At 37.6% G+C, this 16,250-nt stretch overlaps 1 protein-coding gene across 1 annotated transcript in view; it reads left to right on the top strand.

Annotated features, from left to right (window-relative positions):
• The window catches only part of LOC306883984 (leucine-rich repeat-containing protein 1-like), a 40,831-nt gene that overhangs the window by 22,483 nt on the left and 2,098 nt on the right, over positions 1–16,250 (top strand). Inside the window, exons 7-13 of the mRNA XM_079439568.1 lie at positions 1,193–1,267; positions 1,582–1,726; positions 2,052–2,170; positions 4,267–4,350; positions 11,926–12,041; positions 12,939–13,111; positions 15,486–15,628. Of these exons, the coding sequence (XP_079295694.1) occupies positions 1,193–1,267; positions 1,582–1,726; positions 2,052–2,170; positions 4,267–4,350; positions 11,926–12,041; positions 12,939–13,111; positions 15,486–15,628 (855 nt within the window). The remainder of the gene's footprint in view (positions 1–1,192; positions 1,268–1,581; positions 1,727–2,051; positions 2,171–4,266; positions 4,351–11,925; positions 12,042–12,938; positions 13,112–15,485; positions 15,629–16,250) is intronic.

Raw genomic sequence — 16,250 nt, 5'->3', positions numbered from 1 at the left:
TTACGGATGATATATATCGCACACCCCTAGTGGTTAATTGTGAAAGGGTGTTACCACAATCCCTCTAATTGGGAGTAGCTAATCTGTGCGTAAAATGCCCCTTCCTCTCCTCTGGATTCACAAATGCATCGTAAACCTCAGATTTGATAATTAAATGTGTATGTTGACGAATTTCAATCATTTGTAAATAAAGCATGTCATTTACAATTAGCATAGTCCTGCCAATGAACAACTATGACAGTTACATTTACCAGCATGTTGTGGGATATTTGGACTCCCTTCTCAAGTTTTGCTCTACTATATATTGCACTGCTGTTTTCAATAAAATGTATTCTTTTAACTGATTGGTTAACTGATTAATTTGTTTTTATTATATGAAATTCCTACACACAAGGAGTGAGCCAGTCTAATCTTTCAGTTGACTGCTGAAGCATATGAGCAGCACTCCTCAGCTGTTTCACCATCCCTCCATCTACTCCGCCAACATAATTTAACCTCAGTTAAGCCATCCATTATATTCCAAGCGCTAGTAGTCCTTAGGGGTACATGGGAGCTCGAGTTGAAGCCCCTCTACAAGCCAAATAATGTTTTGCTCCCTGTCGTTTAATTCTGCACCATATGAACACTTCAGACATTATTTCTTTCTTCTGTGAAGCATAAAAGAAGTTATTTTGAAGAATATTAGTAATGCTCCCCAATGACTTTCATAGTATGAAATAAAATACAATGGAAGTCAATAGGGACCGTCAACTGTTTGGTTCCTGAAATATCTTCTTGTGTGTTCAGCAGAACAAAGACACTCAAGAAAATGACGACAAAATGTTCATTTTTGAGTGAAAATCCTTTAAAGTTGCTAAAATTAGTTTTTCTTTATGCAAAATAAAATGTTTTCCTCCTCTTCATTTTGGGGTGAAACATGTTTTTGGCTGGTCTCTTAAGATTCACACATTAATATAAACAGTGGGAAGTTTTTCAAGTGTTGATTTAGTGTACTGCCGTTTGTCCAAGTCTAAAACCCTTGTTTCCAAGAATGTAACCCCTGCTTGACAGAGGCTGGACTTGATGCAGGCTACGTAGGAATGCCATTTCACGAATGTTTCGCACTGGCCTGCATTCTTGTGCACGTCGGTAACAGTCACCTGCCGTGTTCTCGTTGCTCCATCTGAACTCTGTCAAACTTGTTTTCTTGCAGCCTGAGACAATAGGCTGTCTTGTCAATCTGAAAGACCTGTGGCTGGACGGAAACCAGCTGTCTGAATTACCACCGGTAAAGTATTTCTGACATGTCCTGTTGATGCCATTTTCAAAAACTGTGTCTATCAGACTGTCGGATCTGTAACAGCACCTGTTCTTTTGCAGAGATTTATTAACAAGATGTGCATATTGCTCCTTTATATTATTTTACACTTGATTTTAATGTAATGGTTGATATTATTCTTTGTTAATCAAGCATGCTCTACTCTTGAAACCTCTTGAAAGCTACTTCCTCAATATCCTTGAGGCTTGTTTGTGTGCTTGTGGTTGCGTGCCTGTGTTTGCGTACATGTTTACATTTGTGTGTGTGTGCTTTCTCTTCCTCAGGAACTGGGTAGTATGAGAAGCCTTACATGTCTGGATGTATCCGAGAACAAGTTAGAGCACCTCCCAGAGGAGATGGGAAACCTCCTCTCCCTCACTGACCTCCTGGTGTCCCAGAACCTCATAGACATGCTGCCGGAGGGCTTAGGTCAGTGTTTAGGACCCGACCGCTAACTGCAGTGCCTGTGTGTTGAAATTAGATGATAGTGATGGAGGAGTTGGATTTGTAAGTGGGAAAAGGGAGAGACAAAAACTAATTTCCTTGTTTCCTTTGTCATGTTTTGTTTTATAATGCTAAATATCAGTTTAAGCTTGAGGAGCTTATATTAATGGAATGGCTTATTGGGTGTGTGGTTAACCTACTTAACCGCTCTTGTTGGGTTCTCTTGTTGTTTAAAGAGCACAGTTGTGAGCTGTGATGTTTGACTTTCTTTTTATGCAGCAATCGTACTGTAATATATGTTTTCCTTTAGGTAAACTAAGACAGCTTTCAATATTGAAAGCAGATCAAAACCGATTAGTTCAACTCCCGGAGAGCATAGGCAACTGTGAAAGCCTGACAGAACTAGTGCTGACAGAAAACCAGCTGGTGGTAAGTTACAGCACCTGAGCCTATGAACTGTCTACATGCTTTCAATTAGCAAGAGGAAAAATCACATTGTGGTCATTTAAATTATTTAATTATCAACTTATTGCATATCAGTTCATTGCCTTTTTTAATTCAAATATTTAAATATTTTTTAAAAAATTACGATTTTTCACATTTTCAAAAATCATGACATTTTAATTGCTGAAAACAACATAAATACTAATAAGAATGTGGGGCTGACTAAAATTGCTAATTTAAATGGTGTTCTGGTCAGTTTCAGCCCTGTTCTAACACACCTGTCAGTAATTTTCTGAACCCCAGAAGCATGGTTATTTGTGTTTGATTAGGGTTAGATCTAAACTCAACAGAAAGGAAAGGTTGATCTCTGGGAGCGGAGCGCCTCTGGGGTGTATTCCAGAAAGCAAGGTTAACATACCGTCACACATACCCTGAACTCTCGGTTGATTAATCCAAACCTTGCTTACTCGAGGTATGCTGGTTCCAAAAACGCATCCAGGAGTAAGTTCATTCAACTCTGAGTATGTTCACGGTTAACACACAAGACATTCTCAACAGAGCGACGAATCGATGAGTCGCTATGAAAACTGACGCTAAGAAATTCACGCTATACTACTACTTTATTCTTCTTCTGTTCAAAGGCCATTTGCATACATATCGCCACCTAATTGGTGGTTGTGCAATCATTTTCACTGAAAAATGATTGTTTGTTTGATGGTAATTGTTTTCATATCAGATGTATTTTTATTATAGAAATACATTATAGAAAATGCAGATCCATGATGTGAGATAATAAAATATAATAAACATAACATAATAAAATAAACATTACCTTGTCATAGTGTTTTATAATTTATACAGATAAATATTATATGTCAATAAAACTAATATAATAGCCATATTAGAATAATATAATAGTACCTTATTACTAATATTAGTGCTTTAAATACATATACAACTATATTATATATATATATATATATATATATATATATATATATATACATATATATATATATATATATATATGTATATATATATGTGTGTGTGTCTATATATCTATGTCTATATGTCTATATATCTATGTCTATATATATATATATATATATATATATATGATATGGCAGTATGTCACTTCACATATATATATATATGTCTGTATATATGTATATGTATATGTGTGTGTATATGTATGTGTGTTTATATGTATGTGTGTGTATATGTTTGTGTGTGTATATGTATGTGTGTGTATATGTTTGTGTGTGTATATGTATGTGTGTGTATATGTTTGTGTATGTATATATGTATGTGTATACATGTGTATATGTATATATGTGTATGTATGTGTATATATAGATATATATATATATAGATAGATAGATAGATATAGATAGATGGATATATAGATAGATAGATAGATAAAAAACTTTTATTTTGGATGCGATTAATCGCGTTTAATCGTTTCAAAGCAATAATATATATAGTATATTATATAAATATATTGTAATAATATTTAATATTGTGCGTAATCTGTCATGCCCACTGGAGTCTCATCTGAAGTGAACTGACCCTGAAACAGAACCTACTCCGGAGCAGTCTGCTTACATAGACTGAAAGTTATCTCTGTTTTGGAACCAAAAGCTGAGGTTATCCACTTATTTACCCTTAAAGAACTTGATGAACTTAAACATACCCGGGTATGTCACATAACCTACTTTCTGGAATACCCCCTGACCATAAATCTTCATAAACACCATAAACCCATAAATATATGTCCTTAAAAAAAGTTTGCTTGCACTCTAAAAAATGCCGGGTTGTTTCAACCCATGTTTGGGTCAAATATGGACAAAACCAACCGTTGGTTTAAATGAACCTAGATTTAAGATTAATCTAGAATTTAGGTTAATTCAAACCAATGGTTGGGTTTGTTCATATTTGACCTAAACATGGCTTGAAACAACCCAGCGTTTTTTAGTGTGTAGAGTCGTAATCTTATGTGGTCGTCTTATTGGTCATTTTTTTCTTTTACTGTACATGTTAGTGTAAGTGATTTTCAAATGTATTTTTTTTTTTTCTCTCAGAATTTGCCAAGAAGTATTGGAAAACTAAAGAAACTGTCAAACTTCAACTGTGATAGGAATCAACTAATGTCTTTACCAAAAGAGGTATGCCATCCTAGTCTTTGAGTCTTATTCACGAAACACAACAGAACATTTCATGAGACGTAACCACATTTCCCATCATTCTCTGTGGAAGTACGGGAATGATGAAACCCATAAACTACACACCTAATAAATACACCTAGTAAATATTTTAAAAGGTTTCAAATTGCTCATTCTGTACATTTTATTCGAACCCAAAGTCACTTGAATGCACATCAAATAGTACTCATGACTTCCTAGTTTATTCAGGGAGCTCTCAGGGGGACTTGATGGCAGCCGCATGTAGCAAACTATCTTTTAACACATCTTGCTTGCACTTCAGTCCATGGGTGAGTCTGTGTGTTTGCTGTACATATGCAGTAAATACACTGGCGCCTATGGCAAATTTTCAGTAACTGTTCGGATTCGCCTGGAACTCGTTTTTCTTGCTGTTGCTAGTTTACCTGGACACTATATATTTAGACATTACTTTGCATACAAGTTCACAAGGTTGTCAAACTGTTTAACAGTATCAAGAATGGAAGTTGTTTCATTTTGCTAAATATTTGGATTGACTTTAAAGGGGTGGTTAACTGCCTTTTTTCTTTGCTTGATTGTGTTTATGGGGTGCAATATAACATGTCTTCGTGTTTCGTTTGTTAAAAAACGCCTTATTTTTCATAAATTTCACCTTTATTGTAAGCCGCTTTCTCCTGTCATTTGACTTCCTGATTCTATGAAGCCACTCCCTCAGAAACAGGCAATGGGCTCTGATTGGTTAGTTGGGCCGGTGTGTTGTGATTGGCTAAACTGGGAAACTTCACGCCCATTACCTTTACGGGCGACAGATGTGTGTGCAATCAAATGTAAATAATGGTGTCAATATTGCCGTATCAGTTTGAGCCAGAATCAGACCCAGAAAGCGGTAGTGAAGAGAGTCAAGCAGAACCTCCGCAAACACGGCTCTTACAAATATTTCTGAATAGTACATTTTTTTTTTTTAATTATTATTCTCTCAAAGAATTTCGATACGCTGTTACTGGAAAATGCTACTGCTGTTTGTTAGCTTTTGAGATACGGTTTTCTCCTGATTAAACATTTAATACAACTGAATACATGACTTTGTAATTACATGAAAAATTACGTCATAAAGTGTACATGGAAAATACATTTACAAAATTAGTACATAATTACAAATTCGGGTCCAAAATGTTTGTACGCGTTTGTCATAGACACACGAAATAGCATAACTAACTGGCTACTAAAGCCAGCGTTGGCATTTGTTTACGTCCTTGATAAAACTAAAACATTACATCTGAAATTATACATGCAAATACATTTAAAATGATTAAATCTTACAGGTTGTGGCTCAACAACTGCTGCCTCTGGTTTTAAAGTTGGAACTGCTCCATGTTTTAATAATAGTTTCTGGTTGAATCCGGAATTGAACTCGTGTCGATTCTGCAAGCTGTCTTCCGTAAAATGCGCAGCACAGAGCCCTCTTTTTCGCATGTTCCGGAGGGAGGGTTGATGTAAATTTATGGGTTTGTTACGTATGAAACCCGGGAAGTATCTCATTGTAGTCCCATTTGAGTCGTTTTTGTAGGCATTAAACTTCCTGATTTTTAAAAGACTATATCTCCGCTTACGTTGAACTTTCAGCAACTTTGCAGATACTGTTCATGCACCAACAGCAACATTACACACTGTTTAAAATGAAAAACGTGAAATCGCAATCAACCACCCCTTTACGTGGAGTGGTATTAGCTCAAGGTCATCCTGCAGCTATTTTTCAACTGAAATGCTGAACTACTTAGGGGTGGAGAAAAATTCGATCCATCGATGCATCACGATTCTGGATAAAGTCTGAGAATTTCAGAATCGATTCTGAGCGTAGTTTTTAACCAGATGTGCGATGACGCTGAGTTTGCTTTAGAAACACCCGTATTCTGCTTGCTTCCAATTCCTCACACACATACACCACTCGAACCTACCGTAAAATAATCTTTCATAAAGTTTGGAAAAGTTGAAGCGAATTACAACGACATTCATTGCACAGGATGCGCTGTGAGAGATGCGCGCTTTGTTTGATGTTACACTTGAAGTGTGCGGTCTCGCCCGTCGGTATTTTCCTTAGTCATAATTTATGTGGTTTGGAATGCAGTGGACTTATATATTTAGAATATGAACCTCACTAACAGAAGGCTGCTTTCAATTTCAAATGCTGACGCGCGCTTTGTTTGTGTAGATGCTCGCGCATGCGGCTGATGCGCGACTCCGTGGTTTAATGTATTTGCGTCTCAAAATGGTTTTATGATGCAAAATTAATGTAAACACAGCCAGTTATGTCTTAAGGGATTAAACAGACAGGACAAACCACATTACTTCTTATATTTCAAAAGAGATCCGTGCGTGAATGCAGCTTAATAGATCTCCCGCTGTCTATGATGTCATCCGTCTTTCGGATGAGACGTTAAACCGAGGTCCTGACTCTCTGTGGTCATTAAAAATCCCATGGCACTTCTCGTAAAGAGTAGGTTTCCTGGCCAAATTCCCTCTATTGGCCCTTGTCTATCATGGCCTCCTAATAATCCCCATCCACTTGATTGGCTCTATCACTCTCTCCTCTCCACCTGTAGCTGGTGTGTGGTGAGCGCACTGGCGCCGTTGTGCTGTGGCTGCTGTCGCATCATCCAAGTGGATGCTGCACACTGGTGGTGGTTGAGGAGAGACCCCCACATGATTGTAAAGCGCTTTGGGTGTACAGCAATACAATGTTTGAGCAAGACTCTTTTTGTTACTGTTATACATGTAAGACAAGAAATTCTATGGTTAGATCATTTTAATACAACTGCGGTAAGAAGTGAGTTGCGTGTCAGACACAGTATCTAGTGCAGTATTTATGTTGAGAAAATAGTATCCAGCGCCTATTTGAAATCTATTCTGATTATCTGTGATGTCACAATGCTGAATTTATTGGTGCCATAGTTTTGTGGTGGTCTAGTATTAAAAATCCTCGGCATAGAGTACACCCCCTCTGAATCTTAACAAATCCAGCTATTATTCTTTACTTAAATGAACCCCAACACATCTTCTGAGATATAATGTTTATTACATATTATGCATTCAGACATATTAAGGTTATTCTGGGATATAATTTTCCATCAAGTCTGCTTGATCAATTACCAAAGAAGGACAATTTGATTTTCTTATCAAAGTGATAACATGTTGTGTTGCAAAAAGGAGTACGCCTTCCTGAAAGTTACTATAAAAAAACCTAATTTCATTCAATATGTGAGCGTGTTCAACCAAAATGTTTAAAAGGGGAGTGATTTCCTGAAAATTATGCTGACAACAATAGAACTACTTTGGAGATAACAGTCAGGAGACATATTTGCTTATTTCTTAGCCCAAAAGAGGACAATGGTACAAGAGATATACCAAATCATTGTTTTAAGTTTGAAAATGTAACACAAATTCAAAAACCGTGGACTTGTGAGAAGGTCCTTGAAATAATCAGGCCTTCACTGTGTTCTTTTCGCTAGGAAAGAGCAGGAAAAATTGCAAGCAAGTGTCTCAGAGCTGGCAAAAGCTATGAAAAGAGTGACTGTTTATCTCACAAAATAAGATGAAGCCTGCAGAAGTAACATGCTTGGTTGTTGTCCACACTGGAACATAGCCAAAGCACAAACTCATTTAACCTTTTCCAAACCTTTTTTTGTTGTTGTTGCAGATCTTGGGATTTTGTAAAGTTGAGCAACACTTTCCATTAAAGAAAAGTTCATAAGGGATAGTTCATTCAAAAATGAAAATACTGTCATTAATTACTCACCCTCATGCTGTTCCAAACCCGTAAGACCTGAGGGTGAGTAATTAATGACAGAATTAAAATGTTTGGGTGAACTATCCCTTTAAGACCAGGGAGTTTAAAGAGGATATGCTCCATTAGTTGATCAGGATAGATGTGGCAGTTTGTCATGAACACGAGACTCAGAGCAGTATACTTAATATAGGATGGCTATGGAGTATGTATTAAGTACTGGAATATTATGTTTGTTCCACTTAAAGGGTGTACTTATTTCTGCAACTCTGTTTAAACAAAATTGACATATTACATATATTTCTCTGTTTTTATTAAGAATGTTTAATACATGTATAGTGCCCAACTCAATCCGATCTTCAAGAATCAGCTGATTACTTGACCCTCTAACTCTAGCACCTTTTACTGATTACTGTAGATACATTTTTTTTTTTTTATAAAGTTGGATGAAAAATAGTTTATGCATTAAACGGAGTTAGAAATTCTGGCAACACTTTAGTATAGGGACCAATTCTCACTATCAACTAGTTTCTTATTAGCATGCCTATTATTAACATATTGACTGTTTATTAGTGCTTATAAAGCACATATTCTGCATGACCATATTATATACATCCCTAATCCTACCCAGTACCTAAACTTAACAACTACCACACTAACAATTAATAATCAGCAAATTAGGAATTTATTGAAGCAAAAGATGAAGTTAATGGTTTGTTAATAGCGAAAATTGGACTGTGACTGAGACTGAAAAGTGTGACTGAAATTCTTATACTTACATGTATGTATGATGTACTTATAATAACTAGGAACATTGCAATCCAGAATGCAATGCTTACATATCAAATATTTGATATTGAAGTGCAGTTTGAACAGCCTTAATCATGCTGCATTTAACGATGCTGATCTTATAGGGGTCATGTGATGCGGTTTCAAGTTTTCCTTTCTCTTTGGAGTGTTACAAGCTGTTTGTTCATAGATAAGATCCCTAAAGTTGCAAAGACTAAAGTCTCAAAACCAAAGAGAGATTCTTTATAAAAGTTAAGACTCGACCATGCCCCCCTAAAATGGCTCATTCCCACGGTGTGGGAAGATTTGCTTAACACCGCCCAAATGTATACGCAATGAAAGAAGGCATAACTATTATTCTCACTGTAGTGTTGTTGCTGCCGCCAGCACCATGTCCTGGAGACGCCGTGTTTCGTTGTGAAAGCGAGAGTAGGCTACTTTGTTTGGGTTTCCAAAAGAGGACACAACTAGTAATCAGTGGTTAAGTTATATTTACAACACTGTTCCAGAGCAGTTCAACCCAAATATTAGAGTGTGTGCAGTGCATTTTACGGAGGACTATTTCCTGAACCTGGAAGAGTAGCCTACAATTCCAGCTGTGCACAAAGGCTGTTTCTGTAAAGTGAGGCAATTCCAACTTTGCAAGGACAGTCTGGCGCTTCGGACTCACAGCCTGTAAGTGTGTTTTCATATTTAAAGAATTTGCCACTGACGATTCAAACGCGAGTTTTGAGCTGTGTAGAGTAGCGCTGCTTGTTTGTCGTTTCTCCGATCATGAATACAGACATGGTAATGTTTAAAAAGACAGCATAAGTCATTATAATCAGTAATTATGTCCCCACTGGATGCAACAAATGCCTCGTTTGTAATGGGTTTTATTGTTTTTGTGTCGTTGCACCGGGACACGGCATCACATTATGGTAAGGGCGTAACATTTCCTTCACATGCTTGAGGTATTCGGCCAATCACAATGCACTGGATAGCTGGCCAATCAGAGCACGCTCTGCTTCTCAGAACGATGAGCTTTGTAAAAATCGACATGTTTCAGAAAGGCGGAGCATAGAGGAGCAACAATAATGTACAGTATGTGGAAAATAATGTGTTTTTGAACACACAAACCTTAAATCGCATTAACACGTTGCATTACACCAAATACACAAAATAATGTTCTTTTTAGCAACATCATATGACCCCTTTAATCCTCACAGCACTTCCATTATTAAAACTCTCAAAATGTTTTGTTTTGCCTCTTGCTTGGCACAATAGCTCACACTTGCGTTGGCTCGAGTAAGTCTTCCTCCTGTGTGAGCGTGTCTGTCATGAGTGCTTTGGTTTACGTGCTGATAATGTCCCTGCTGCCGCTGTAATTGGTCTAATGAAAGGTAATCCTTACACTTCTTAACCAGCAAATTCAGTTTCAGGCCGGGTTCATTTCAGTGAAACCGCACCTTAGATCAGTCAGTGTTATTAGCGTACCGGCCTGGGGCACCCGGCCATCACATGACTTTGCCTACCCACACAAACTGTAGTGCTGTGTGTTTTTGTGCTCGGGATGGTTCGCCCATGGCACACACACCCAGACAAATACATAGCTCATTGTGTTACTGCTCTGTGTCTTGTGTCATCTTCAACGGCCCTCAAGTGTCTTATGTTCTTGAGAAACCCTCATCTCCTCTTCTTAGAGGTTTTTCTTTTCCCTTCTCTTTCATACTTTCCTGTGTGTAGGGCGAGGACGGGTGCTGGTGACGTCTGAACGAGATTTGAGGAATGTTATTGTCTTGTTTAAACAATGGCTTTTTATGAATGAGGTAGCTTGTTGTCTGAGACAATTTGCTCAGCTGTGACTTCTCTGACCTCACTCAATGGACGCAACGCAAAAGCCAGCAAAATGTCATGTTCTGAGATGTTAAAACAGTCAAGTTTTCTGATATTAATTCCAAATGATGGTAAAAAAAAAAAATTGTATTGTAGCACAGAGTTTGCATATCTGCTTTTATTTAGCAATCACAAATATATAGCCAAGATTTATGTTTGGATTTATTACAGTATGTCATCTGAGAAGGTTTCCTCGCCGATTTAGTTTCAACAAATAGCTCATTGGCCTTGTGAAGGAGAACAAACTTGCTGTATTACACATTCATTTGAGCAGAATATCATAATCCAATATGTTTTTGCTGGTCTTTAGTGCATCAGCGTGGTTGCCAAGCGGGGGGGATTAAGTAAAACACTGGGAAGAAAATATATCCTTTTAAACTCTCGACATCTGGCACACCTGTGCATGAACTGTTATGGAGGCTTGTAACCAATGCAAGATAACAGAAATGCCAAATAATAATAACAATCAGGATGAAAAACCAGCTGGCTAGTACTTCAGATGATTATGCTCAGTTGATCGCAAGAAGCAGAAATGATTAAAATATGATTTATAGTATAGCCTTATTTTGAACTAATAAAAAATAATTATCTGGGAACAGTTTAATAATGTTTCATTAGCATTTTAGCTCTAAACTTCTATCTTGAAGTCAAATATTTTTTCCAGCTTTTCTTAATGATGAAACATAACTCTTCTTGACCATTGTGCTCAAATGTAAGCATAGTCTTAACACACAGATGAAAATCCTCACTTTGTCTGAGTGTTGGCGTCTGGTGTGAATCGCTCCATAGGAATCCATTGCTCCAAAATCTTTTACATTTGAGAGCTTTCATTGCCTTTTAGCTGCCCATTAACTCTAGTTCAGACCACTTCTAATTTTAGCTCTGCTGGCTTACTGTCACTGAAACCGCTTTTTTAGGTAAGGTTCCCTTGCTGTTTAGTGCAGCTGTGTTCAGTTCATTTTGTTCATTACTCTCCGTCTTCCCAGTTGTTTTCCTGCGTATGCTGGCGGAGCTGATGTTGTGCTCTCTTGTGACGGGGTAATGTGCTGATTTCCGGAGCGTTTTGCAGTGGTCGCAGGGGAATTTTCTCATGTTGTTTTTGTGATTTGTCTCAGATCGGCGGCTGCTGCAGTCTCAATGTTCTGTGTGTGAGAGAGAACCGTCTGGTGCGCATCCCTCCCGAGCTCTCGCAGGCTACAGAGCTGCACGTGCTCGACGTGTCTGGAAACAGGTTTGTCAGAAAGTTTTCTCACCGGTGGGTTTGTGATGTAGAGTCATCAAACACATCAGTGACTTCCTTTGACACAGGATGTGCATCACTGCATCAATAAATGCCGTTCTAAATCCATAAGACTTTCATTCATCTTTAAAGAACAAATAAGGATATTTTTAATGAAATATGAAATATTTCTGTCCCTCTGTTGAAAGCCCATTCCACCAAAACAAATAAAAGGTTTTAAAGAGACATGATTGCTGTGTGTGGATGTTGATTTAAACCTGATCAACACACATATCCAGAGCACATCAAATATGGTAAACACAAGCTCAAACAAGAGTGAGAGCCAATGAGGTTCATTCTCTAACATAAGTGTGGTTGACACATGGATTATGTTTTTTGAAGGGATAGTTCACCCAAAAATGAAAATTGTGTCATTATTCACTCATCCTCAAGTAGTTTCAAGCTTGTATGAATGTCTTTATTCTGCTGAACACAAAGGAAGATATTCTGAAGAATGTGGGGAACAGAGCAGTTCTGGGGCACCATTGACTTCCATAGTATTTTTCCAACTATGGAAGTCAATGGTGCCCCAAAACAGCTTGGTTACAAACTTTCTTCAAAATATCTTCCTTTGTGTTCAGTAGAATAAAGACATTCATACAGGTTTGGAACCACTTGAGGGTGAGTGAATAATGACAGAATTTTGAGAAGGACTTTTTTTAAATTGCTTTTTCTTTTCCCAAAAATTTGATAAAAAAAAAAAAAAGCAATCTCAAAACAATCTTATAAGACAAATCAAACAAAAATGCATGCATTAAATTCATATATTAATATGAGTTTGCAGTAACAGCATTAAAGAGAGGCAGAAGCGTGTCTTGTGAATGATATTCTGTCCGTGTCTCTGTGAAGGCTGCTGTACCTGCCCTTGACCCTGACCTCTCTACGACTCAAAGCACTCTGGCTGTCAGAGAACCAGTCTCAACCCCTGCTCACCTTCCAGACGGACGTGGACCCCAAGTCTGGAGAGAAGGTCCTGACCTGTGTACTGTTGCCTCAGCAGCCCTGTGAATCGGAAAACAAAGGTAAAGCCCTGATGTCTGCATGACACTTGAAAGATCCTGTAAGCTGTTTTTCATCAAACACTGTGCCGGAAATGTCACTTCTACCGGACATATGTGAAAGCACACAGTCTCTGTGGCAGGTTGTCAGGACATCAGAGGACCTGGCGCTCTTTCGGTCAGACGCTCTGGGCTTTCGGGGTTTCTGTGTGTTTTTAAGCGAGTGGGGGTATCCTAGATATCTAGGATAAGCTTAAGAATTGTAAGTCTTTTTTTCCCGTTATTTTTTGCATAAAAGAATTTCATATGCTGTGTACTAGTGTTGACACAATATAAACAGTAGTCACTAGTTGGTGCCAATACCAGTAAAATTCCACAGATCTCCGGATCAATTTTGGTACCATAGCAAAAATGATTTATTTGTAATTTAACTGTGTGAAAATATATATTTTTTTAATTATTACTGCTATTAATAATTATAAGTAAATGTTAAATCATTAGCATGTAGCCTTCAAATATTGGCCATTTATGTAAACATTGTGATAAAATGAAATCTTACAGTATAAATCTGCCACTTGTTCTGTTACCTTTATTGCAGTGTCAGACATCGCAATTTCAGATTCAGTCCCACAAACCTTTTATTTGATTTATGAATGGGTTATATAAAGAAAGTGAGCAAAGAGAGCTCACTTTATAATTAATAAGGCTGATATCATTTCACCCTCAGCGCAAGCTTAAGTGACTAAGTGAAAGCTGCCATTATAAATTAAAACCGTCTGTACTGCTCAATGAGTCTCTTTTTTACATTGTGCTTACAGTGCATGTCAAAATCTTGGGAACATGATTTTTCAGTGTTTTTCATCAAGGCTGGATGATTTACATTATTTTCAGCACTCATTACTCCAGTGTTTAGTGTCACATGATGATTGAGGAATCATATCAGCTGTAGTAAATAATAGTGTGGTCTTAGTATGTATGCAGAGGTTAAATAGCAACTGTATCATAGGGAGATTAAGATCTAGGTAATAAAAACTAAATGGATGTTTTCCAAGAAACTGATTAAGATTAGTGGGCTTCAGGAAGGGGAATATACCTTTTAAATGTTTTCCATCCTAACCAGCACTACATCACTTTCGAGACATCGCTCTTCTGAGATTCTGCCCATAATCAGATTTTTTATTTTTTGGGTGTAAAATTCTGATAACATCCTGTGTCTGCTGTGCTTTAATCTTGCGGCGGTCCTGTGGGATTGATCCGTAGGATTCGATCAGACTGTGTGATGTGTGTGTTGAGGGGAGGTATAGGTGCACCAGGGCATGTACAGATCAGGTCTTGATATCCCTGGGCTTCCTCTGGCCTTCCTTCACACTCATGTGCTGCTTTCTACATCGAGCCAGCGGATTGGGCGGCTAAAGAGGCTTATCTCCTCTTGAGCTCAGCTCGGCCTGAGATGTTGCCACACACGGCCTCCTCCCATAGCCGTGTCTTAACCTAAACCCATGGAAGCTTTTATTTTCTGGAGTCTTTAACTTCTCTTTCTTTGAAACTAGGGGTCACTCAGTGTGAAAAATCCAATAGAGTGTGAAGTTTAGTATGTGCCATACTCCATGACAGGAGTTCCTGTTCAGTTTTACTGGTTAGCTCATTACTCCAGTCTTCAGTGTCACATGATCCTTCAGAAACCATTCTGATTTGCTGCTCAAGAAAGGTTTAAATTTATATCAAGATTTACATCAAGACATATTATTTCATCATTTTTATCAGTGTTGAAAACCATTTCTGCTGTTTTGTGGAAATTGTGATCAGATTCTTAAAGGAATGAATGAATTAATACAATTTATTCAGCAAGGCTCTATTAAATTGATCAAAAGTGTCAGCGAAGACATTGATGTTCTTTTTAAAAAAAAAAAATTATATTTCAAATCAAAGATCATTTTTCCACAAAAATATTATGCAGTAAAAAAAACGTTTCAACACTGATAACCATTGTTAATAATTGAGCATCAATAAAAAATAACTGAGCACTAAATCAGCATATTTTGTAACATTAAAGCTTATTTCGGGTTTTGTTGGCGTCATGTAGAATGACTCGTGAGTCTTTTATTCATCACTTCCTCTGATATGTTTGGATGTGTTGGAGGTCAGGTCACCCTGGGCTGGACGGGGCGGGTGAGGGAGGGATTGTTTCTCAGTAAGCCTGTGACTAAGGCTGGATTTGAAACGGTGATCTCACAGCTCCTTTACTTGGAATATAAGCTCCTCAGTGGGATTTTATGAAAACTAGAGTAAATGCAATAAATAGTTTTTTTTTTTCCCTAACCCAATACTAGATGATAGAATATTTTTAACCCATGTGTGTAAAAAAATAAAATAAAAAATCTATGCATATGCTGTTTAGGTTCGGATAACCTTGCCCGCTGTGGTGCTCTGGAGAGTCTGGTGGAGAGCGGCATGCTGGATGACACCTGGGATGACAAAGCCACAAACAGAATGAGCACCATCCGTTTCTTGGATGATGATGATGATGAGGATGATGAAGAGGTGAGGACGAAGGAGGCTCTGCTATATGGAATTAGCATGATTATGACTTTTGTAAAAGTGATTCATCAGGTGCCTTTATAGTGGTGTTTTGGTTTATAGATTAACTCAAACTAACCTGTCACTCAGATATACACTTTGTTTGCAGGGGCATATAAATTTTTTTTTTTTTAATAAAATTCTCACTACATTAAAAATGCCCACTTTAAATTATAGATATCAGTCTTAATAGCTAGTAGCAACTCATGGCCTAAATACTACACAGGATATATTTAGTGTTTATTTATGGTGTGTTCTATTGACCTCAGAAGTCAGAGCTGGGAATGGACCGTGTTCCAGTAGAGAAGACAGACATTGTATATAGATAATGCCAAAGTGTCATGTCCACAAATAGAGGTTAGATAGTACTGTGTGTCCCACTGAGTTTAATTTGAGGCACAGACAAACATAAGTGCTAATTCATAGCTTTCAGTCATGTGACCGGCTCGAAGACTTGGAGGGCAAATCATCCATAGAACGCAGCACAAGCGTGTCAATTTTCCATCTGTTTCCCAGCTGCAAATATTTAGATCGCCTCTCTCAAAAGCCTAAAACAAAGGTATTTCTGAACAAAATGCAAGTTTTG

This window comes from Barbus barbus, assembly GCF_936440315.1.
Source record: "Barbus barbus genome assembly, chromosome: 18".
Lineage (NCBI taxonomy): Eukaryota > Metazoa > Chordata > Actinopteri > Cypriniformes > Cyprinidae > Barbus > Barbus barbus.
The sequence above is the reverse complement of the archived record's forward strand: the minus strand, read 5'-3'. Positions and strand labels throughout refer to the sequence as shown.